The 25548-nt window shown below is 41.4% G+C and overlaps 1 protein-coding gene across 2 annotated transcripts in view; it reads right to left on the bottom strand.

The window, feature by feature from the left end:
* The window catches only part of CHD1L (chromodomain helicase DNA binding protein 1 like), an 82088-nt gene extending 56806 nt beyond the window's left edge, over positions 1 to 25282 (bottom strand). For both annotated transcript variants that reach the window (XM_044239059.1, XM_044239060.1), the window contains exon 1: positions 25139 to 25282. In XM_044239059.1, the coding sequence (XP_044094994.1) occupies positions 25139 to 25271 (133 nt within the window). In that variant the 5' untranslated portion in view covers positions 25272 to 25282. The remainder of the gene's footprint in view (positions 1 to 25138) is intronic.
* Positions 25283 to 25548: the final 266 nt, after the last annotated feature.

The following is a 25548-nucleotide window of genomic DNA, read 5'->3' as shown; positions in this document are numbered from 1 at the left end:
TATTTTAATAGTGTTAAGTGCCAGATGGTAGCTACATTTCCAATGACCATAACATAGAGAGAAGTTGAGTCCATAGGAAACTAATGTAACATTATGTGTCCAACTGTATTCAAATAAAATGAAAGTAAACAAATAAGTTAAATGAAGTTTTAAAAAATATGGCAATGTAGGAAGATCCCAAACACACTTCCTCCCACAGATAAACCAATCTACACCTATCTATGGAACAATTTCCTCTGGAAAAAAAACTTAAAAACTGGGTTGGGTGATGGAGGGAGAAAAAAACCTTTACAAACTGGCAGAGCAAACTCCTCACCTTAGGCAAAAGAGAGGGAAACAACACTGCAGAGGACAGGGAAGGCCGAGACACAATCTTGCCATAATCCCCACCCCCAATGATATGACCTACAATCACAAGAGGGTGAAGGGTTCGTACCCCACACTGGGTACCTAACTCTTAAGACCAGCACCTGAGAGTGGAGTGCCTGGGTGTCTCAATTAGCTAAGTGGTCAACTCTTAATTTCAACCGGACTATGATGTAGAGTCATGAGATCCAGCCCTACATTGAGCTCCCTGTTCAGCTGAAAGTCTGCTTCTCTCCTTCTCCCTCTGCCCACCCCCCAACATCCACTCACGAGCTTGCACTCTCTCTAAAATAGATAAATAAATCTTTAAAAAAAAGACCAGCACCTGAGAGGAGCCCCCCAAACATCTGGCTTTGAAGACCAACAGGAAATGGCATCCACAAGACCTACAAGGCTGTGGTAAACTGGGGAACAACTCTAAAAGTACCTGCAGGAAGACTTACCCACCCCACGGCCCAGCCCAAAAGCAGCCCTCTGAAAAGTGCTCAGACTTTATGTAAAAAAGACTTACTTCCTAATTGTAGTGCATCGTTTGAGGGGCAGGGGTCTGCTGGGGTACTCCAAGGACGGAGGCTTGTAGGTACCATCTTCTTGCTCACCCTCTCTGCCTTGCTAAAGCAGGCAGGTTCCATCCCCCCCGCCCTTTTTTCTTTTTCTCCTCTTCTCTTTTTTTTCTTTCTTCAATGGTGCTATCTTTACATTATCCCTCTGCATATTCCAGAACACCAGTATCTCCCAGAGGGGAGTTTCTACACACATTTGGTGCCCCAGTTTTTACCTTTGGTGACCTGGTTTCTACAACTGCTACCTAGAGGATGCTCCCTGAGTGACTGGCTCTGGAGGCTAGAAAGGCTTTGTTCCTGGGTCCCACCGGACAGTAACAAGAGGAGATTCTGTTCTTAGAAGACTACCACCCCCAAGACACAAAACAGGTAACAGATAAAAACACACCCCCACTTTTTCTGTGAAAGAAGTGGGGGTGTGTTTCTGTGAAAGACCTATTTGTCTGTCAGCGTTGGCCTGAGTGATGGGCTTCTAGAATGGCACACTTACAGGGGCCTACAGGTTGCTCTCAGGGAACAGAAAGTGGTAGTTTCCTTCAGCCTCACCCCAATTCACCAGAATCTTCCAGAAAGAACATTATATCCTTTTCTGGTGAGCCCTGATTTTGCAGCTGCTGCTCAGACACACCTCTACGTTGCCTGGCTGAGTGGCCAGCCTGGCTAAAAGTCACAGATTTACAGGAATCTAACCAATGAAGAAAGAATTCTTAAACAGCCATCACCCCCAGAGGATAGCAATAGGCAACAGGCCCAAGCACTCAATGTTTTAGGAAAAAGGCAGTTTAGCTTATCATTTCTGTAGACTGAGGGGTAGCTTCTAAACAGACACACATCTGAGGCTGACTGTGAACTTTTCCTGAGACTTTGGAAGGCAACACTATCTTCACACTCTCCCTCTGCCACACTCCATAGTGCCAGCATCGCTCCAGGGGAGCTCTTACACATGTCTGGTATCCAGTTTTTAAGTCTGGGCCCTGATTTTTATGACTGCCATTCAAGGGAGTTCCTGTGATTGCCTGGCTCTGGTGGCTGGGGGGGCTTGAGTTCCTGGGCCATTGGGACTATAACAATGGCATGCTGCCACCCCCAAAGCACTAACAGACAGCAAGCTGAAACAAATTACTATTTGCTAACCCTAGAACTTCAGCCTTGGGGCAGACTTCACCTTTGGCAGGATCTAGAGGCTATAAAAGTACTCTCAGGGAACATAGGCTGGAGGGTGCCATCATTGCACTCTCACTCTGCCTACTTGCTACAGCCCACCAGAATCCCCCAGAAAAGTGCTTATATACTTGTCTGTAGCCCCAGTTTTGTCACTGCTGCCCCAAGGACACCTTACAATTACCTGCCTCTGAGGGCAGTGGGGCTTCTGCTTGTAGTCCAACAGGACTGTATAGATTTGCATTCTTTTTTTAAAGATTTTATTTATTTGAAAGAAAGAGAAAGCACATGCGCCCACATGCACACACAAGTGGGAGGAGGAGCAGAGGGACAACCAGACTCCCCACTGAGCGCAGAGCCTGTCGTGGTGCTCGACCCCAGGACTCTGAGATCATGACCTGAGCTGAAGCCAGATGCTTAACAGAATGAGCCACTCAGGTACCCCAGGACTGTATATATTTGCATCCTTTAAAAGCTTCTGAGGGGGGGGGCGCCTGGGTGGCTCAGTGGGTTAGGCCGCTGCCTTCGGCTCCGGTCATGATCTCAGGGTCCTGGGATCAAGCCCCGCATCGGACTCTCTGCTCAGCAGGGAGCCTGCTTCCTCCTCTCTTTCTGCCTGCCTCTCTGCCTACTTGTGATCTCTCTCTGTCAAATAAATAAATAAAATCTTAAAAGCTTCTGAGGGTCTGGCTTCTAATCAGTCTGAATGGAACTGCTGATTGAAATCCTCTCCTTTGTGAAACTGACGGGTCTTGGCACATCCTAAACTACTGGGAACTATTAAAAGTAAAATAGGCTGGGGCGCCTGGGTGGCTCAGTCTGCCTTTGGCTCAGGTTATGATCCCAGGGTCAAGCCTTGTATTGGGCTCGCTCCTCAGCAGGAAACCTGCTTTTCTCTCTCCCTCTGTCTGCCTCTCTGCCTACTTTGCGGGCTCGCTCTGTCAAATAAATAAACAAAATCTTAAAAAATAAACATGGATGGAACTAGAGCGTATCATGCTTAGCGAAATAAGTCAAGCGGAGAAAGACAACTATCATATGATCTCCCTGATATGAGGAAGTGGTGATGCAACATGGGGGCTTAAGTGGGTAGGAGAAGAATCAATGAAACAAGATGAGATAGGGAGGGAGACAAACCATAAGTGACTCTTAATCTCACGAAACAAACTGTGGGTTGCTGGGGGGAAGGGGGTTGGGAGAAGGGAGGTAGGGTTATGGACATTGGAGAGGGTATGTGCTTTTGGGCAAATTGGAAGGGGAGGTGAACCATGAGAGACTATGGACTCTGAAAAACAATCTGAGGGGTTTGAAGTGGCGGGGGGGTGGGAGGTTGGGGTACCATGTGGTGGGTATTATAGAGGGCACAGCTTGCATGGAGCACTGGGTGTGGTGAAAAAATAATGAATACTGTTTTTCTGAAAATAAATAAATTGGAAAAAAAATAATAAATAAATAAATAAATAAAATAGGCTCTCTGGAAAATCACAAAGATCTGAAGGACAACAGCTTAACAGGGTTAAATGGAAGTTTTCTCACCTACTTTATGTCCTACACAAAAACCATCCCTTCAAGACTGGGAGAAGTGTCTGTTTCATCTTATGCAGAGAATCCAAAATAAGTACAACAAGGGAACAAATGGGTATGTTCTAAGCAAAAGAACAGATAAACCCTTAGGAAAAAACTTCAAAGAAATTGAGTTAAATGATTTACCTGATGAAGAGTACAAAGTAACGATCATAAAGACGCTCATCTAAATTTGGGAGCAGAATGAATAAACTACATGAAAACTTCAAAAAGAGACTGAAAATACGAGTTCCACACAGAATTCAAAGAACCAAAGAATACAATAACTGAACTGAAAAACAAACAAGAAACAAAACAAAACCAAAAAACCAACAACAGAAAAATTCAACAGCAGACTAGACGAAACAAAAGAAAAGATCTGTGAACCTGATGACAGAGGAGAACTCACCTAAACAGAGCAGCACAAAAAACAGACTTTTTTAAAAACGGAGATAGCTTAAAGGGACCTCTGGGACAACATCAAGCGCACTAACATTCACATTATAGGAGTCCCAGAAGAAGTCAGAGAAAGGGGGGAGAAAACTTATTTGAAGAAATAATGGTGGTTTTTCAAGGAAGATGGCAGAGAAGTAGGGGACCCTAGTTTCGTCTAGTCCAGGGAATTTGGCTAGATAGCGATCAAATCATTCTGACAATCTGCAAACTCAATCAGAAATCTAAGAAAAGAATTGCTGCAATTCTACAAATAGAAAAGCCACCACTTTCTGTAAGGTAGAAGATATGAAGAAGTAAATATAAAAGGACTTATATCAGAAAACAACCCCTCCAGGGGGTAGCCTCCATAAGCCACTACCAGAAAGTGATGGAGTAGCAGAGCACAAAATTGGAAGGAACTTCAGAAGTCTGCTCCAGTGGGGGATGTGCCTACAGGGAAGTCGCTCATGTGGCTAAGCAGGGCAGAATCCTAGATGGGACAGCATAGTCTCAAGATCCCAGGGATCACAGAGAGAAGAGGGGTTCCTGAGAGTACAGAGTTCCCAAGCATCAGAGCAAGTAAGCTGTCCACAAACAGGGAGACCAAGACTGGGCTTTCCGCTCAGTGTTGCCCTAAAACTCAAACCGTAACACAACTGGGTGACTGCTCTCTGAGCAGAGGCCCAGTAAGAGGCAGAACCACAGCAAGACCCTTCACCCTCTCCCTCCCCAGAAGCAGGAAGGGTGAGCACTGCAGGAGTCTATAAAGGTTGTAGACTCAGAACAGGGTTGTATGCCTGAGATAAAAATGTTTGGTCATAGCTAGGTGAACACAGAGTGCAGACAGAAACCAGGGAGACAGGAGTGACTAACTGCTTTTCTGTGAGAGTTTTTTTCTTTACAATTCTGGGATCTAGTTTCTTCCAACAAACCAAAATACACCAAGGATCTGGTATATTGCTCTGCTCTGTTCTATTCATCTGTTTATGTTCTTTCTCTTTTTACTTGTTTTTTTCTTTTTTTGGTTTCCGATGGTTTCTGATTTGTTCATGTATATTTTCGGGAGTCACTGTTGTTATTTTTGCATCTCGTTCTCATTAATTTATACTCAAGACAGAAGAACTCACCTAAAAAAAAAGCACATGAGAAAGTACCCACTGCCAGGGACTTAATCAGTATGAACATAATAAGATGTCAGAACTAAAAGAGACTACCTGAGCTTGAAAAAAGCAGAGAAAACACTACAGAAATCCTCTCTGGAGAAATAAAAGAACTAAAACATAATTAGGTCAAAACCAAAAAGACTATTACTGAGATGCAATAAAAAAGAGGCCCTAACTGCTAAGATAAATGAGGCAGAAAAGATAATCAGTGATACAGAAGACAAAATGGAGAAAAGGGGTGTCGTGGCTCACTTGGTTGTCTGCCTTCAGCCCAGGTCATGATCCAGAGTCCCAGGATCAAACACTGTATAAGGCTCCCTGCTCAGCAGGGAGAATGTCTCTCCCTCTCCCACTGCCTGCTACCACCCTCCTGCTTGTGCGCACATGCACGCGCACTCTCTCCCTCTCTAATAAATAAGTAAAATCACTAATAAAAAAAAGAAAAGAAAATGATGCAGAATAAAGAAACTGAGAAAAAGATAAACAACTACTGGACCACGAAGAGAGAATTTGGGAAATAAATGATACTAGAGAGCAAAATATTATTAGAATAATTGAGGTCCCAGAAGAAGAGGAAGAGGGGGCAGAAGGTATATTGGAACAAATTATAGCTGAGAACTTCTCCAACATGGGGAAGGAAACAGGCATTCAAGTTCAGAAGGCACAGAGAACCACTCCCCCAAAACCAATTTTAAAAAAGGGCTGCACACCTTGACATAAAATAGTGAAGCTTGGGCGCCTGGGTGGCTCAGTGGGTCATGATCTCGGGGTCCTGGGATCGAGTCCCGCATCGGGCTCTCTGCTCGGCAGGGAGCCTGCTTCTTCCTCTCTCTCTGTGCCTGCCTCTCTGCCTACTTGTGATCTCTGTCTGTCAAATAAATAAATAAAATCTTTAAAAAAAAAAATAGTGAAGCTTGCAAATTTCAGAGACAAAGGAAATCCTGAAAGCAGCTCCAGACTAGAGGACCTTAACCTATAAGGAGAGAAACATAAAGCTGGCACCACACCTATCCACAGACACCTGGCATGCCAGAAAGGACTACCATGATATATTCAAAGTGCTATATGAGAAAAATATGCAACCAAGAATACTTTATCTAGCAAGGATGTCATTCAGAAAAGAAGAGCTAAAGAGTTTCCAGACAAACAGAAACTAAAAGAATTTGTGATCACTAAACCAGCCCTGCAAGAAATATTAAGGGGATCCTGTAAGTGAAGAGACAGCTCAAAAGTAACATGGACCAGGGGTGCCTGGATGGCTCAGTGGGTTAAGCCCCTGCCTTAGGCTCAGATCATGATCTCAGGGTCCTGGGATCGAGTCCCGCATCGGGCTCTCTGCTCAGCGGGGAGCCTGCTTCCTTCTCTCTCTCTCTCTCTCTGCCTGCCTCTCTGCCTACTTGTGATCTCTCTCTGTCAAATAAATAAATAAAATCTTTAAAAAAAAAAAAAAGTAACATGGACCAAAAAGGAACAGAGACAATATGCAGAACCACTGACACTGCAGATAATACAATGGCACAAAATTTATACCTTTTCAATAATTACTCTGAATGTAAATGTGATAAATGTTCTAATCAAAAGACAGAGGATATAAGATCGGATAAAAAAGCAAGAACCATCAATATGCTATTTACAAGAGACTCATTTTAGACCCCAAAACACTTCCAGATTGAAAGTGGGGGGGTGAACAATTTATCATCAAAAGAAAGCTGGGATAGCAATCTTTGTATCAGATAAATTAGATTTTTAAACCAAACACTGTAATAAGAGATGAAGGAGGACACCATATAATAGGTAAAGGGTCTATCCAACAAAGAAATTTAATAAGTGTAAATATTTATGTCCCTAACATGGGAACAGCCAATTATATAAAACAATAACAAAACAGAAAGACACATTTATAATAATAGAGTAATAGCAGGGAAATTTAACACCCCACTCAGAGGAATGGACACATTACCTAAGCAGAAGATCAACAAGGAAACAAGGGCTTTCAATGACACACTGGAACAGATGGACAACACAGGTATATACAGAGCATTCCATCCTACAGCAACAAAATACACATTCTTCTTGAGTGTACATGGAACATTCTCTAGAATAGGTCACATGCTGGTTCAAAATCAGAGCTCAACTAGTACCAAAAGACTGAGATCATTCCATGAATATTTTCAGATCACAGTGCTTTAAAACTTGGGCTTAATCACAGGAGGAAATTTGGAAGGAACACAAATACATGGAGGCTAAAAAGCATCCCACTAAAGAATGAATGGGTCAATCAGGAAATTAAAGAAGAATTTTAATTTTGTTTCATTTGTTTTTGGAAAACAAATGAAAATGAAAACACAACTGTTCAAAACCTTTGGGATGCACCAAAGGCAGTCCTAAGAGGAAAGCTTTTAGCAATACAAAGCTATCTCAAGAAACAAGAAAGGTCTCAAATACACAACTGAACCTAAAGGAGCTGCAGAAAGAACACCAAATAAAGCCCAAAACCACCAGAAGAGAAATAAAGATTAGAGGAGAAATCAATGAAATAGAAACTAGAAGAAGAGTAGAACAGATCAATGACACTAGGAGCTGGCTCTGTGAAAGAATTAAAAGATTGAGAAACTCTTGGCCAGACTTATCAAGAGAAAAGAAAAAAAGGCACCCTCTACCAAACATGTAAAGAAGAATTCATACCTATTCTTCTGAAGCTATTTCAAAAAAAACTGAAATGGGGGTGCCTGGGTGGCTCAGTGGGTTAAGCCTCTGCCTTTGGCTCAGGTCATGGTCTCAGGGTCCTGGGATCAAGTCCCACATCCGGCTCTCTGCTCAGCAGAAAGCCTGCTAACCCCTCTCTCTCTGCCTGCTGCTCTGCCTACTTGTGATCTCTCTCTTTCTCTCTGTCAAATAAATAAATAAAATCTTTAAAAAAAAAAAAAAAAAAGAAATGGAAGGAAAACTTCTAAACTCATTCTGAGGCCAGCATTGTGTTGATCCCTGTACCAAAGAGCCCACCAAAAAAGGAGAATTACAGACTAATATCCCTGAAGAACATGGATGCAAAAATTCTCACCAAGATACTAGCCAATAGGATCCAACACTACATTAAAAGGATTATTCACCACAACCAAGTGGGATGCAAGGGTGGTTCAACATCCACAAATCAATGTTATACACTACATTAAAAGAACCACTGGATCCTCTCAATAGATGTAGAAAAGCCATTTGACAAAGCACAACATCCTTTCTTGATTAAAACTCTTCTCAGTGTAGGGATAGAAGGAACATACCTCAATATCATGAAAGGCACATAAGAAAGCCCACAAATGCCACTTCCAGTCGGTGACGAGAGAAGAATTAGGCACAAACAAGTCAGCTGGAAAAGACTGGGAGCAGGGGACAACAGCCGAAAAGGACTGCTGCCATGAGCAACTCCACAGTCTCACTTTTATTAGGTAGAAAACAATAGCCAACAAAAGTACTGTGTGTGCAAAACGGCAGGCAAGCAAGGAGGAGGGTAAGGTTTATAGTTAACCAAGCACATTCAAAGGACTCATCTAACTAACAATGAGAACTTCTGGGAAGAGAAAGAAGCAACAACGAAAAAAGGAAGCAGGCGGTTTTCGTTCCACCCTGAGCTGACCCAGCGTTCCTAGGTGCTCGGCTTCCCTGAAGCAGGAGGCCTTCCGCACTGGACGGGCCAGGCGTTCCCGGTTGCCGGGCTTCTGTCAAGGGGCGGCCTTCCGCCCTGAGCGAGCTGGGCATCCCCAGCTGCCCAGCTTCATGGTCGTACATCGTCCTTCTCACCAAAGACCTGTTGTCAGTATATGTATTTCTTAAGGCCATATCTAAATGTGCTTGGCAACTAGTAAAATCCTCCAGGGGTTACAGTTTAAGTAACAAATTGTTCCGACGGGCAGCAGCACACAACGAATATCATTCTCAGTGGGGAAAAACAGAGCTTTTCCCTCAAGGTCAGGAACAGGGCAAGGATGTCCACTCTCATCATTGTTGTTCAACAGAGTACTAGAAATCCTACCCAGCAATCAGACAACAAAAAGAAATAGAAGGCGTCCAAACTGGCAAAGAAGTAGTTGAACTATCACTCTCTGGAGATGACATAATACGCTATGTGGAAAACCCAAAAGACTCTACCCCCAAATCGCTAGGACTCATACAGAAATTCAGCGAAGTGGCAGGAAGGAAAAATCAGTGCATAGAAATCAACAGCATTTCTATACACTAACAACAAGACAGAAGAAAGAGAAATTAAGGAGTTGATCCCACTTACAATTACATCCCAAACTGTAAGATACCGAGGAATAAACCTAACCAAAGAAATAAAGGACTTATACTCTGAAAACTATAATACATTCATGAAAGAAATTGAGGAAGACACAAAGAAATGGAAAAATATTTCATGCTCATGGATCGGAAGAAGAAATATTGTTAAAATGTCTGTGCTACCTAGAACAATCTATATATTCAACGCAATCCCTATCAAAACACCTTCAACATTTTTCAGAACTGGAACATATAATCCTAAAATATGTATGGAACCAGAAAAGGCCCTAAAAGAAAACCAAAGCTTGTGGCATCACAAAGCCAGACTTCAAGCTCTATTACAAAGCTGTCATCATCAAGACAGTATGGTACTGGCATAAAAACAGACCCAGGGGCGCCTGGGTGGCTCAGTGGGTTAAGCCGCTGCCTTCGGCTCAGGTCATGATCTCAGGGTCCTGGGATCGAGTCCCACATCGGGCTCTCTGCTCAGCAGGGGGCCTGCTTCCCTTCCTCTCTATCTGCCTGCTTCTCTGCCTACCTGTGATCTCTGTCAAATAAATAAATAAAATCTTTAAAAAAAAATAAAAATAAAAATAAAAACAGACCCATAGATCAATGGAACAGAAGAGAGAACCCAGAAATGGACCCTCAACTGTATGGCCAACTAATCTTCGACAAAACAAGAAAGCGGAATAAAGACAATCTCTTCACAAATGGTGTTGAGAAAATTGGACAGCCACATGTAGAAGAATGAAACTGGACCATTTTCTTACACTATATACAAAAATAAATTAAAAATGGATGAAAGGGGGCACCTGGGTGGCTCAGTGGGTTAGGCCTCTGCCTTCGGCTCAGGTCATGATCTCAGGGCCCTGGGATCGAGCCCCGCATCGGGCTCTCTGCTCAGCGGGGAGCCTGCTTCTCCCTCTCTCCCTGCCTGCCTCTCTGCCTACTTGTGATCTCTCTCTCTCTGTCAAATAAATAAACAAAATTTAATTAAAAAAAAAATGGATGAAAGACCTAAATGTGAGCTAGGAAACCATCAATATCCTAGAAGAGAACACAGGTAGCAACCTTTTTGACCTCAGGTGCAGCAAATTCTTGCTAGACATATCTCCAACGGCAAGAGAAACTAAGGCAAAAGTGAACTATTGGGATTTCACCAAGATAAAAAGCTTTTTACACTGTCAAGGAAACTGTCAACAAAACCAAAAGACAACCGACAAAATGGGAGAAGATACTTGTAAATGTCTCATCAGATTGAGGGGTAGTATGCAAAACCTATGAAGAACTTACCAAACTCAACACCCAAAAAACAAACAAAAACAGTCAAAAAATGGCAGAAGACATGGGGCACCTGGGTGGCTCAGTGGGTTAAAGCCTCTGCCTTCAGTTCAGGTCTTGATCCCAGAGTCCTGGGATCAAGTCCCGCATAGGGTCTCTGCTCAGCAGGGAGCCTGCTTCCTCCTCTCTCTCTGCCTGCCTTTCTGCCTACTTGTGATCTCTGTCAAACAAATAAATAAATCTTTTTTAAAAAATGGCAGAAGACATGAGAAGACACTTCTTCAAAGAAGGTATTGCCAAAAGACCCATGAAAAAATGTTCAACATCACTCAGCATCACGGAAATACAAATCAAAAGCACGAGATTTCACTTCACGGCAGTCAGAATGGCTAAAATAAACAAGTCAGGAAACAACAAATGTTGATGAGGATACAGAAAAGGGGAATTCCTCTTACACTGCTGGTAGGAATGCAAGCTGGTGCAGCCACTCTGGAAAAGCGTATGGAGCTTCCTCAAAAAGTTAAAACTAGAGCTACCCTACAACCCAGCAACTGCACTACTAGGTATTTACTCCAAAGATGCAAATGTAGTGATCCAAAAGGGTACCTGCACCCCACTGTATATAGCAGCAATGTCCACAATAGTCAAATTATGGAAAGAGCCCAGATGTCCACTGACAGATGAATGGATAAAGAAGATGTGGTATATATACATAAATTGGAATACTACTCAGCCATTAAAAAGAATGAAATCTTGCCATTTGTAATAACATGAAGGAGCTAGAGGGCATTATACTAAGTGAAGTAAGTCAACCTGAGAAAAAAAATTATTGTATGATTTCACTAATATGTGAAATTTTAAAAAACTAATCAGAACATAGGGGGAGGGAGAGAAAAATAAAAAAAGACAACACCAGAGAGAAGACAAATCATAAGAGACTCTTAACCATAGGATACAAACTGAGGGTTGCTGGAGGCGGGGGTGCAGTGGAGGGCGATGGGTAACTAGGTGACTGGCATTAAGGAGGGCATGTGATATAATGAGCACTCAGTGTTATATAAGACTGAAGAACCACTCAATTCTATCTCTGAAATTAATAATACACTATATATTAATTAATTGGATTTAAATAAAATTTTAAAAAAATTTTTTTAAAAAGAAATGGCTGAAAATGCCTGTAACCTAGGAAAGGGAAAGAAAAAAAAAAAATCATATCCAGTAAGTCCAAAGAGTTCCAAGTAAGATGAATCCAAACAGACCCACAAGTAAATTATAATATAAATGGCAAAAGTTAAAGACCGGGTGAGAGGCAAGATGGCGGAAAAGTAGCAGAATGAAATGAAATCAGGTCCCAGGGGTCAGTTAGGTAGTTTTCAAACCATTCCAAACACCTAAAAACTCAACAGGAGCTAGAAGAGATGAGCAGCAATTCTAGGAACAGAAAATTGGCCAGTTTCTGAAGGCTAGGACGTGCGGAGAAGTGAATCCGAAGTGATGGGAAGATAGTCCATGGGAGGAGGGGCCAGCAGAAGAAAGAGAAACTAAGGAGTCAATTCCATATACAATTACACCCCAAACCGTAAGATACCTAGGGATAAACCTAACCAAAGGGACAAAGAATCTGTACTCAGAAAACTATAAAGTGCTCATGAAAGAAACTGAGGAAGACACAAAGAAATGGAAAAAGTTCCATGCTCATGGATTGGAAGAACAAATATTGTGAAAATGCTACCTAAAGCAATCTACACATTTAATGCAATCCCTATCAAAATACCATCAATTTTTTTTCAAAGAAATGGAACAAATAATCCTAAAATTTATATGGAAACAGAAAAGACCCCAAATAGCCAGAGCAATGTTGAAAAAGAAAGCCAAAGTTGGTAGCATCAAAATTCAAGACTTCAAGCTCTATTACAAAACTGTAACTAACAAGACAGTAAAGTACTGGCACAAAAACAGACATATAGATCAGTGGAACAGAAGAGAGAGCCCAGAAATGGACCCTCAACTCTATGGTCAACTACCTTCAACAAAGTGGGAAAGAATTCCCAATGGAAAAAAAGACAGTATCTTCAACAAATGGTGTTGGGAAAATTGGACAGCCACATGCACAAGAATGAAACTGGACAATTTCCTTACACTACACACAAAAATAGACTTAAAATGGATGAAAGACCTCAATGTGAGACAGGAATCCATCAAAATTCTTGAGAAGAACACAGGCAGCAACCTCTTCGACCTCAGCCACAGCAACTTCTTCCTCAAAACACTGCCAAAGGAAAGGGAAACAAGGGCAAAAACGAACTACTGGGACTTCATCAAGATCAAAAGCTTTTGCACAGCAAGGGAAACAGTCAACAAAACCAAAAGACAACTGACAGAATGGGAGAAGATATTTGCAAATGATGGACCAGATAAAGGGCTAGTATCCAAAATCTATAAAGAACTTACCAAACTCAACATCCAAAGAACAAATAATCCAATCAAGTAATAGGCAGAAGACATGAACAGACATTTCTGCAAAGAAGATATCCAGATGGCCAACAGATACAAGAAAAAGTGCTCAACATCACTCAGCATCAGAGAAATACAAATCAAAACCATAATGAGGTAACACCTCACACCAGTCAAAACAGCTAAAATTAACCAGTCAGGAAACAACAGACGTTGGAGAGGATGTAGAGAAAGGGAAACGCTACTACACTGTTGGTGGGAATGCAAGCTGGTGCGGCCACTCTGGAAAACAGCATAGAGCTACCCCACGACCCAGCAATCACACTACTGGGTATTTACAAATGTAGTGATCCAAAGGGGCATGTGCACCCAAATGTTTATACCAGCAATGTCCACAATAGCCAAACTATGGAAAGAACCTAGATGTCCATCAATAGATGAATGGATAAAGAAAATGTGGTATATATATACAATGGAATACTATGCAGCCACAAAAGAAATGAAATCTTGCCATTTGCAACAACATGGATGGTACTAGGGGGTATTATATTGAGCAAAATAAGTCAATCAGAGAAAGACAATTATCCTATGATCTCCCTGATATGAGGAAATTGAGAGGCAGAGTGGGGGGTCTGCGGGGTAGGGAAGGAAAAAATGAAACAATGAGATCAGGAGAGAGATAAACCATAAGAGACTCTTAATCTCACAAAACAAACTGAGGGTTGCTGCGGGGAGAGGAAGCATGGAGATGGTGGCTGGGTTATGGACGTTGGCAGGGGTATGTGATATGGTGAGTGCTGTGAAGTTTGCAAGCCTGACAATTCACAGACCTGTACTCATGGGGCAAATAATACATTATATGTTAATAAAAATCATTTAAAAAAAAAAGACAGAAAATACTAAAAAGGCAGTAAGAGAAATACAACTTGATATGTATATGGGACCTCCTATAAGACAACTGGCATATTTATCAGCAGAAACTTCGCAGGCCAGAAAAGTGGCACAATATATTCAAAGTACTGAAAGAAAAAGATTTCCAACCAAGAGTACTCTACCCAGCAATGTTATCATTCAAAACTGAAGAAAATACAGTTTTCCCAATAAGCAAAATCTGAAGGATTTCATCACCTCTAAACCAGCCTTATAAGAAATGTTAAAGGGATCTCTTTGGGATGAAAGAAAGGCATTAATAATAACAAAACATGTAAAAGTAGAACTCTTACCGGTAAAGGTAAATATATACTAAATGGAGTGGATTAATCACTTATAAAACTAGTATGAAGGTTAAAAGACAAAAGTAGCAAAAATAACTGTAACTATAATAATTAAATAAGGTAAACAAAAGATTAAAAGCTGTAAAACGTGATATCAAAAACATAAAATGTACTGGTGGGGGAAGAGTAAAAATGTAAAGGTTTACAATGAGTTCAAAATTAAGTTATTATCAACTTAAAAGAGCTACACATGTAAGTTGTTATATGTAATCCTCATGGTAACCACAAAGCAAAAACCTTTAGTCGATACACAAAAGATAGTAAGAAAGGAACCCAAACATACTGCTATAGAAAATCATCCGCCCACAAAGGAAGAAAGCAAGAGACAAAGGAACAAAAGAACTGCAAAACCACCAGAAAAGAATTAACAAAATGGCAATAATAAGCACATACTATAATAATCCTGTGAGGTGTTCACGGACTAAATTCTCTAGTCAAAAGACAAAGGGGCTAAGTGGATTAAAAAAAAAAGGGGGGGGGGGGCGCCTGGGTGGCTCAGTGGGTTAAAGCCTCTGCCTTCGGCTCAGGTCATGGTTCCAGGTCCTGAGATCGAGCCCCACATCGGGCTCTCTGCTCAGCAGGGAGCCTGCTTCCCCCTCTCTCTCTGCCTGCCTCTCTGCCTGCTTGTGATCTCTATCTCTGTCAAATAAATAAATAAAATCTTAAAAAAACAAAAAAACAAGACCCACCTACAGGCTGCCTACAAGCAACTCACATCAGACATAAGGATTTAAAGTAAAAGGATGGAAAAGGAAATACCATGCAAATGGAAACCAAAAGAAATTGGGGGCAGCTATACTTGTATCAGACAAAATACTTTGAAACAAAGACTGTAATAAGAGATAAAGAAGCACATTATATAATAGTAAAGGGGTTAAACAAGAGGATATACAATTTGTAAATATTTATGCACCCAAAATAGGAAAACCTAAATATATAAAGCAAATGTTAACAGTCCTAAAAGGAGAATACAATAGCAAGAAGTACAATACTAGTAAGAGACAGAAATAAAATAATAGTAAGAGATTCTAATACCCCAATTTACACTAATGGTTAGATCATCCAGACAAAAAAAAATCAATAAGAAAACATCAGTCTTAAATGAGACATTAGACCAGATGGACTTAACAGATGCATATAGAACATTCCATCCAAAAGCACCAGAAGGCACAACTTCTCAAGTGCACATGGAACATTCTCCAGGATCACTCATATGTTAGGCCACAAAACAAGCCTTAAATTAAGAATGAAATCATATCAAGCATCTTTTCTGATGACAATGGTGTGAAACCAGAAATCAATTACAAAAAGAAAACTGGAAAATTCTCATATATGATTAAGCAACATGCTACTGAACAAATAATGAGTCAGTGAAAAAATCAAAAGCAAAATTAAAAAACACCTGAGACAAATGAAAATGTAAATACACATATCAAAACTTACGGGATGTGGCGAAAGCAGTTCTAATAAGGGACGCTCACGGAGATTTAAATGCTTATCTCAAGTAACAAGAAAAATCTCTCATTAACAACCTAACTTTACGCTAATAGGAACTAGAAAAAGAAGAACAAATAAAGACCATGTTAGTAGATGGAATGAAATAACAAAGACCAGAACAGAAATAAATGAAAAAGAAACTAAGAAGACAATAGAAAAGATCAGTGAAACCAAGAGATGGTTCTTTGAAGAGATAAAAACTGGCAACCCTTTAGCTAGATCCACCAAGAAAAAAAGGGATTCAAATAAACACAATCAGAAATGAAAGAGGAGGGGCACCTGGGTGGCTCAGTTGGTTAAGCGTCCAACTCTTGGTTTCAAATCAAGACCCTGATCTCAGGGTCATGGGATCAAGCCCCATATCCAACTCCATGCTTGAGATTCTCTCTCTCTCCTTCTGACTCTCCCCTTACTCACTCTCTCTCTCAAATGAATAAAATGTTTTTAAAAAATGAAAGAGGAAATGTTGTTAACTAACACGACAGAAATACAAATGAGCATAAGAGACTATGAACAATTATATACCATAAGAGACGACTATGAACAATTATATACCAATAAACTGAACAACCTAAAATAAATCAATATATTTTTAGAAATATACAACCCTCCAAAGCTGACTCTTGAAGAAATAGAAATTCTGAACAGACCAATTACTAGTAAAGAGATTGAATCAGTAATCAAAACCTCCCAGGGGTGTCTGGGTGGCTCAGTGGGTTGGGCCTCTGCCTTCGGCTCAGGTCATGGTCTCGGGGTCCTGGGATCAAGCCCCACATTGGGCTCTCTGCTCGGTGGGGAACCTGCTTCCCCCTCTCTCTGCCTGCCTCTCTGCCTACCTGTGATCTATCAAATAAAATCTTAAAAAAAAAAAAACTCCCAAAAAACAGAAGTCCAGAACCAGATGACTTCACTGATAAATTCTACTAAACATTCAAAGAAAAATTAATACCAATTCTTTTCAGTCTTCTTAAAAAAGGGGGGGAGGGGGTAACACTTCCAACTTCAATAATACCCTGATACCAAAACCAGACAAGGACACCCCAAGAAAATTATAGGTCAATGTCCCTGAAGAACACAGATGCAAAACCTCTACAAAGTATTTAAAAACTGAATTCAAGGGGTACCTGGGTGGATCAAGTCATTAAGTGTCTGTCTTCAGCTGAGGTCATGATCCCAAGGTCCTGGGATCAAGCCCTGCATCTGACTCCCTGCTTAGCAGGAAGCCTGCTTCCCTCACTCCCACTCCCCCAGCTTGTGTTCCCTCTCTTGCTGTGTCTCTCTCCATCAAATAAATAAATAAAATCTTTAAAACAAAACAACAAAAAAAAAAAGAAAACTGAATTCAAAAATACATTAAAAGGATCACACATCACGATCAAGTGGGATTTATTCCAGGGATAAAAGGATAAACATTCACAAATCAATCAATTTGATATACCCCATTAAGAAAATGAAAGATAAAAATCATGTGATCTCATAGATGCCAAAAAAGCATTTAACAAAAATCAAAACCCATTTACAATAAAAATTGTACACAAAGTGGGTATAGAGGGAATGCACCTCAGTATAATAAAGGCCATATAAGACAAGCCCACAGCAAAAATCATATTCAATGGTGAAAAGCTGAAAGCTTTTCCTCTAAGATCAGGAACAAGACAAAGATTCCCATTTTTGTCACTTTTATTCAACATAATATTGGAAGTCCTAACCACAGCAATTAGGAAAGAAAAAAAAGGGCATCCAATTCAGAAAGGAAGGAAGAAATAAAAATGTCACTATTTGCAGAAGATTTATATAAAGAGCCCTAAAGATGCCATCAAAAAAACTATTAGCATAAACTAATTCGGTAAAGTTGCAGGATATAAAATCAATACACAGGGGCGCCTGGGTGGCTCAGTGGGTTAAGCCGCTGCCTTCGGCTCAGGTCATGATCTCAGGGTCCTGGGATCGAGAGTCCCGCATCGGGCTCTCCGCTCAGCGGGAAGCCTGCTTCCTCCTCTCTCTCTGTCTGCCTCTCTGCCTACTTGTGATCTCTGTCAAATAAGTAAATAAAATCTTTAAAAAATCAATACACAGAAGTCTGTTGCAATTCTATACACTTATAACAAGCTACTAGAGATATTAAGAAAACAATCCCATTCTATCCTCTCCAAACCCTGTATCTCTCAGATTTTTAATGGCAGCCTCATCACGTAGCCACCATCAATCATTAACTTCATTGTCAGCCCTCTTCCCATCTCAATAGAACGGGGAATGGAGCTGAAAATTCTAAGCTTCTAATTATGGTTTGTCCTTTCTTGTGATCAGCCCCCACCCAAGAGCCATCTAGGAACATACCCAGCGTCACCTCGTTAGAACAAAAGATACTACTGCCACCCTGGACATTACAAGGGTTTCAGGAACCCTATTCTGGGAACCAGGGGACAGAGCCAGTATGTATTTTCCTTATCTCACAAGACCATTAGTCCAACTGTCAGCTCCAGGACCCTTCCCACCTCAGCTACAGTCCTTGCCAGTAAAATGGATGTTCAGTATTCACTTAACCTCCCTGAAGTTAGGACTAGTCTCCAAGAGAAATGCAGAAAACCCAAATCCCTCCCAGACTGGGGCTTCTCCCACATTTCCCCCTTTCAAATCTCCCACACCCATCATGTACAACAGAACTAGAAGGGAGTCTGGGAAATGTAGTCTTTTGCTTTAAAGCCTCAAGGATATGATAAGGCAGGCTTGGGGGTTTGGGAAGAAAGAAATGTGGGTGCCCATCAGCTACACCCATCACAGAGTTGTGTGAATTCCCTTGCCCACGTCTCAGGAGGGTGAGGGGTACAGGAATACCTCATTTTATTGTGCTTCACTTTATTGCCCTTCACAGATGCTAACACAGCGTCTAACAACACGTTTTTGTTTTTGTTTTGTTCTGTTTTTACAAATTAAAGGTCTGTGAGGACCCTGAGTTAAATGAGTCTATAAGTGCCATTTTTCCAACAGCATTTGCTCACTTTAAAGTGTCTGTCAGGAATTCGAGAGACAGGGTGAGGATCGTGGGGGGTAGGGAGAGAAAAAATGAAACCAGATGGGACGGGGGAGGGAGAGAAACCATAAGAGACTATTAATCTCATGAAACAAACTGAGGGCTGCTTTAGTGGAAGGGGGTGGAAGGGACAGGACGACTGGGTAATGGACATTGGGGAGGGTATGTGCTATGGTTGAGTGCTGTGAGTTGTGAATGACTGATGATTCACAGACCTGTACCCTTGAAGCAAATAATACATTATATGTTAATTTTTTTATAAAGTGTCTCTGTCACATTTTGATAATTCTCACAACATTTCAAACTTTCTCATTACTGCTGTATTGGTTATGGTAATCTGTGATCAGTGATTATAATTTACTGAAAGCTCAGATGATAGGTTAGTATTTTTCAGCAAATATTTTTTAATTAAGGTATGTACACTGGGTTTTTGGTTTGGTTTTTTTGACATGATGCTATTGCATACTTAGTAGACTACAGTATAGTATAAACATACATACAACCTTTATACGCACTGGAAAACAAAAAAATTCACTTGACTACCTTTACTGCAATACTCACTTTATTGCAGTGCTCTTTAACCAAATGAACCTGCAGTATCTCTGAGGTATGCCTGTCCTGGAAAAGCAGGCAAAAACAGCACGAGTAATAGGTCTACATGTTACAAAAACAAAGTGATCTTGACATACTTTTATGATCCAATATACTTTGAGTTTCTAAAGTTCACTGGAATGTATGGGATATATCTGCGACACTATTCAGGAGAGGAAGATCAACTAAAAGGTTTTTTGGTGTTTTTTTTTTCTTTAAGATTTTATTTATTTATTTGACAGAGAGAAAAAAAGAGAGTGAGCACAAGCAGGGAGAGCAGCAAGCAAAGGGAAAGGGAGAAGCAGGCTCTCTGATAGGCAGGGAATCCCACACAGGACTCAACCCCAGGACGCCAGGATCATGACCTGAGCCAAAAGCAGTCACTTAACCAACTGAGTCACCCAGGTGCTCCCAACTAAAAGTTTTTTTAATCACTGGGAAGAATACCGCAGAACAAAATACTTGTTTCACTAATTTTCAGAAAGTGGCTAATTCATTACATATTTGAGAGAGAGGAAAAAAAAAGAATCAAGTTCCTTCCTAATAAATTTCTGGGGAAATAAAAATTTAAATATAAAGAGATCACAACTATACTAGAAAAAAAATATTAAGACAACAACAATAAATTCGTAGTAAAGCCCCACCTAAGCAAACATACTAAAGGCAAAAATCATTTAGAAAAATGCTGAAGATTTGACTACAAAGAATTCTTAAACATCGCCACTGAAATACACACACACACACACACACACTCTCACATACCTCATCAAAATCAAAACACAAACTAGAAAACATATTCCCAATATCTGTGGCAAATATTTAATATCAATGCAAGAAAGAACAAAGCAAAAGACAGTTAAAAAATGGGTAAAGAGCATAAATACGCAAGGAACAAGAAGAAAAACCAATATCCAAGTGTTCATCAATACTAGGAAACAGGGCGCCTGGGTGGCTCAGTGGGTTAAGCCGCTGCCTTCGGCTCAGGTCATGATCTCAGGGACCTGGAATCGAGTCCCGCATCGGGCTTTCTTCTCAGCAGGGAGCCTGCTTCCTCCTCTCTCTCTCTCTCTCTCTCTGCCTGCCTCTCTGCCTGCTTGTGATCTCTCTGTGTCAAATAAATAAAATCCTTAAAAAAAAAATACGAGGAAACAAATATTAAATAACAAAAGAACTTTTTTTTCCTTTTTATTTATTTATTTATTTTAAAGATTTTATTCATTTATTTGAGAGAGGGAGAGAGTATGAGAAGGGGGAGGATCAGAGGGAGAAGCAGACTCCCTGCCAAGCAGGGAGCCCCATGCGGGACTCGATCCTGGCACTCCAGGATCATGACCTGAGCCAAAGGCAGTTGCTTAACCCACTGAGCCACCCAGGCACCCCCTTTTTATTATTTTTTTAAATTAACATAAAATGTGTTATTTGTTTCAGGGGTACAGGTGTGTGCTTCATCTGTTTTACACAATTCATAGTGCTCATCATAACTACTCAAATCAGAAAATACCAGCGTTACCTAAAGCAATCTACACATTTAATGCAATTCCTATCAAAGTACCATCCATCTTTTTCAAAGAAATGGAACAAATAATTTTAAAATTTATATGGAACCAGAAAAGACCTCGAATAGCCAAAGGGATATTGAAAAAGAAAGCCAAAGTTGGTGGCATCACAATTCCAGACTTCAAGCTTTATTACAAAGCTGTCATCATCAAGACAGCATGGTACTGGCACAAAAACAGACACATAGACCAATGGAACAGAATAGAGAGCCCAGAAATAGACCCTCAACTCTATGGTCAACTAATCTTCGACAAAGCAGGAAAGAATGTCCAATGGAAAAAAAGACAGCCTCTTCAATAAATGGTGTTGGGAAAATTGGACAGCCACGTGCAGAAAAATGAAATTGGACCATTTCCTTACACCACACACAAAAATAGATTCAAAATGGATTAAGGACCTCAATGTGAGAAAGGAATCCATCAAAATCCTTGAGGAGAACACAGGCAGCAACCTCTTCGACCTCAGCCGCAGCAACATCTTCCTAGGAACATCGCCAAAGGCAAGGGAAGCAAGGGCAAAAATGAATTTTTGGGATTTCATCAAAATCAAAAGCTTTTGCACAGCAAAGTAAACAGTTAACAAAACCAAAAGACAACTGACAGAATGGGAGAAGATATTTGCAAATGACATATCAGATAAAGGACTAGTGTCCAAAATCTATAAAGAACTTAACAAACTCAACACCCAAAGAACAAATAATCCAATCAAGAAATGGGCAGAGAACATGAACAGACGTTTCTGCAAAGAAGACATCCAGATGGCCAACAGACACATGAAAAAGTGCTCCATATCCCTCGGCATCAGGGAAATACAAATCAAAACCACAATGAGATATCACCTCACACCAGTCAGAATGGCTAAAATCAACAAGTCAGGAAATGACAGATGCTGGCGAGGATGCGGAGAAAGGGGAACCCTCCTACACTGTTGGTGGGAATGCAAGCTGGTGCAACCCCTCTGGAAAACAGCATGGAGGTTCCTCAAAATGTTGAAAATAGAACTGCCCTATGACCCAGCAATTGCACTACTGGGAATTTACCCTAAAGATACAAACGTAGTGATCCAAAGGGGCACGTGCACCCGAATGTTTATAGCAGCAATGTCCACAATAGCCAAACTATGGAAAGAACCTAGATGTCCATCAACAGATGAATGGATCAAGAAGATGTGGTATATATACACAATGGAATACTATGCAGCCATCAAAAGAAACGAAATCTTGCCATTTGCGACAACATGGATGGAACTAGAGCGTATCATGCTTAGCGAAATAAGTCAAGCGGAGAAAGACAACTATCATATGATCTCCCTAATATGAGGGAGTGGTGATGCAACATGGGGGCTTAAGTGGGTAGGAGAAGAATCCATGAAACAAGATGGGATAGGGAGGGAGACAAACCATAAGTGACTCTTAATCTCACGAAACAAACTGTGGGTTGCTGGGGGGAGGGGGGTTGGGAGAAGGGGGGTAGGGTTATGGACATTGGGGAGGGTATGTGCTTTGGGGTAAATTGGAAGGGAAGATGAACCATGAGAGACTATGGACTCTGAAAAACAATCTGAGGGGTTTGAAGTGGTGGGGGGGTGGGAGGTTGGGGTACCAGGTGGTGGGTATTATAGAGGGCACAGCTTGCATGGAGCACTGGGTGTGGTGAAAAAATAATGAATACTGTTTTTCTGAAAATAAATAAATTGGAAAAAAAAAAAGAAAATACCAGCGTTGATGACAATGTGGAAAAATGAGCAAAAATGTCACATACTTTTTGGCATAGAAACGCGGCCTTTGAAGAATTAAAAATTTATGGATATAATAAATATTTGGTTACAAGGACATTTATTAGTATTATTTATAACCACAAAAAAAGTAAGAACCCAAATACCCACATATTTGGCTGGTTAAACTATGACACAACCATTCATTGAAAGATCTGTACCCACTAAATATGATCTTTTAGAATAAATAACTAAAAAGACTAAATGATGATAGAAGACAAAACTGATTCCAAAAAGTATGCATATGAAACCCCATTTTTGCTCCTCTCCCTCCCTCCACAACCCATCTCAGAGAAGGAAAAAAAGAAATTATACGGACACACACAGATCAAGGATGGCACGATAAATAAGAACATATAAACAGTAAGACAATGATGGCAATTAAATTTTTTCTTTATGCAAAAAATATTACTCTAAATGTTTTACAGAGAACATGTACTACTTCTGTAATAAGGAAAAAATCAGTAAGGATTTTTAACCAACTCTCAAAAAATCATTTTACAAAATATAAATTCTAGTAAATAGAAATGGAATTTCAGGCTATAACAGCCAATGGTTATTCTTTTGCGTATACCTGTTTTCAATTTTTTTCTTTCCTTCCACTACAATTTATTGTTCCCATCACTAAGTTTCCACATTGTCTACTTCCTTCTTCATTTATTAATTCACCCAAGCAAAGGTGCACCTCTTCTCTCTTCTCGTTTTTACTAAAATAACACACATCCTCTAGATATATTTATTAAAATAACACACATATCTCCAGATATATTTATTATCTGCAGTCTGTATCAATGAGCGCACTCATCTAGCCTTCTCCCACAAATAATTCTCAAAGCATCACACCTAAAAACACATTTAAAGAATAAGGCATACAAAAATATGTTACGATACCCACACAAACACCAGTCCATAAGGTTCTATTTAGGCTGGATACACACTCCTTAAAAACACAGACACATTCATTCACATAGCCTCAGAGACACAGCAAAGGAGAGGTCTTTCTCATTCGTGTCTGTATCCTAACCATTCACCTACATTCCTCTTCTAAGCTGGATCCAGAAATACATCTTTTGTTTCATTCTGAGAATCAACAAAATCTCACTTCCTTGGCATTTAGTATGTAACAATCGTTCAATAAGTATTAGTTTATACTTCTGGAAGCACTAACAGTCCCCGCCGTAGGAACTCTGGTAGGGCAGGGCCTGATTTTGTTTTGCGCACCTCTGTACCTAACAACTTCAAGTATGTGGCTCTCGGTAGCACGTAATAAATAATGAATTAAAGTCTACACCACTGATTATTATTGACCCAAGTTTCTATCATACAGTTAAAGCATGCACTGCATTCCCCATTTTATAATTCAAAAAACAGGACTGGAGCGGACAGCTGGTGAGTCAAGCGTAGCCAGGCGAGGAGATAAAAAAAGAGGGCCTGAGTTTTTCCATCCACAGGACAAGGTGTCACCTTCGCTGTCTGTAAAGCTTCGAGCTTCAGAGATTCTAGGAAAGGGCTGGAAAAACACGTATGTGTGTAAGGACTAATAAACTTCGCTTAGCGGCGTATTTTAAAATAGAGCATTGTGGAAGAATTAGCCAATGGGAAATTATCAAAGAACCGCACGTGCACGGTAAATGAGGAAGACATGTGAAGCAAGCGGAAGAGTTCTGAGAGTTTTACAGGAGCAACTCATGAACTCCCCGGGCTCAGGCCTCCTAACTGACCGAAGAGAAACTTTAAACTCACATTCTTGGGGCGCCAGGACCTCCTCTGCGTCTTCAAAAAGAAAGGTCTTACCTTCGGGACAGGAGTCTCACGGAGTCCCTCCGCCCTGAAGCCAGTGTGCCAGGCTGCAGACGGGTGTCGCCTCCCCGCCCGGAATCTCGTTCATTCCACGCCCGCCAACCCCGCGCTGCGCCGGCGGGGGCTATGGCCGCCTGGCCCCACACCGGGGTCCTCGGTGCCCGACCCCACCGCAGGGGCGGGAAGGAAAGGCCCTGGAGCCCGCAGGTAAAAACAACAACAACAACAACAACCCACAGGACGCGCCAGCCGCAGCGCCGAAGGCCCGTTCCTAGAGCGGGATCCTCTGGCCCGCCAGAAGCGGGTCCCGAGAAGTGCACAGACCCCGGAAGAAGCAGGGCCAGGGCCACTGACCTGTCAGGCCCCATTGCCTTAGGTCCTGCTCCTGCACTAGTGCCCGCGCCACCTCGCCTCGGCTCCGGGTCTTCAGAGCACGTAGGAAACCGGGCATGTGGCTCCCACACGTCGCGGCGCCCGAACTCTCCATGCGCCCCGAGAAGCTCCGCCCCGCGGCGCTCGCGCGCTTCCCTCCCGACGCACCCCGGCCAGACCCAGCGCGCAGCCGCCGCCAGAGGACGCGTCCTGCGCCGACGTCTGGGCGCCAGCGATCTGCGAGTTAGCCTGCAGGAGCTCATTTTCGTTCTTTCCGGTTGTCCTCAGCCGGCTCCCGGCGTCTCGGCGTAACGGGAGGTCGCACTATGCTCACCATTCATTTATTAGCAACACTGACTCTGCGCCAGGGGCATACATACTATGCGGGGCTC

This window comes from Neovison vison, chromosome 2 (genome assembly GCF_020171115.1).
Source record: "Neovison vison isolate M4711 chromosome 2, ASM_NN_V1, whole genome shotgun sequence".
Lineage (NCBI taxonomy): Eukaryota > Metazoa > Chordata > Mammalia > Carnivora > Mustelidae > Neogale > Neogale vison.
Note: the sequence above shows the minus strand (reverse complement) of the source record. Positions and strands in the feature narration are given on the sequence as shown.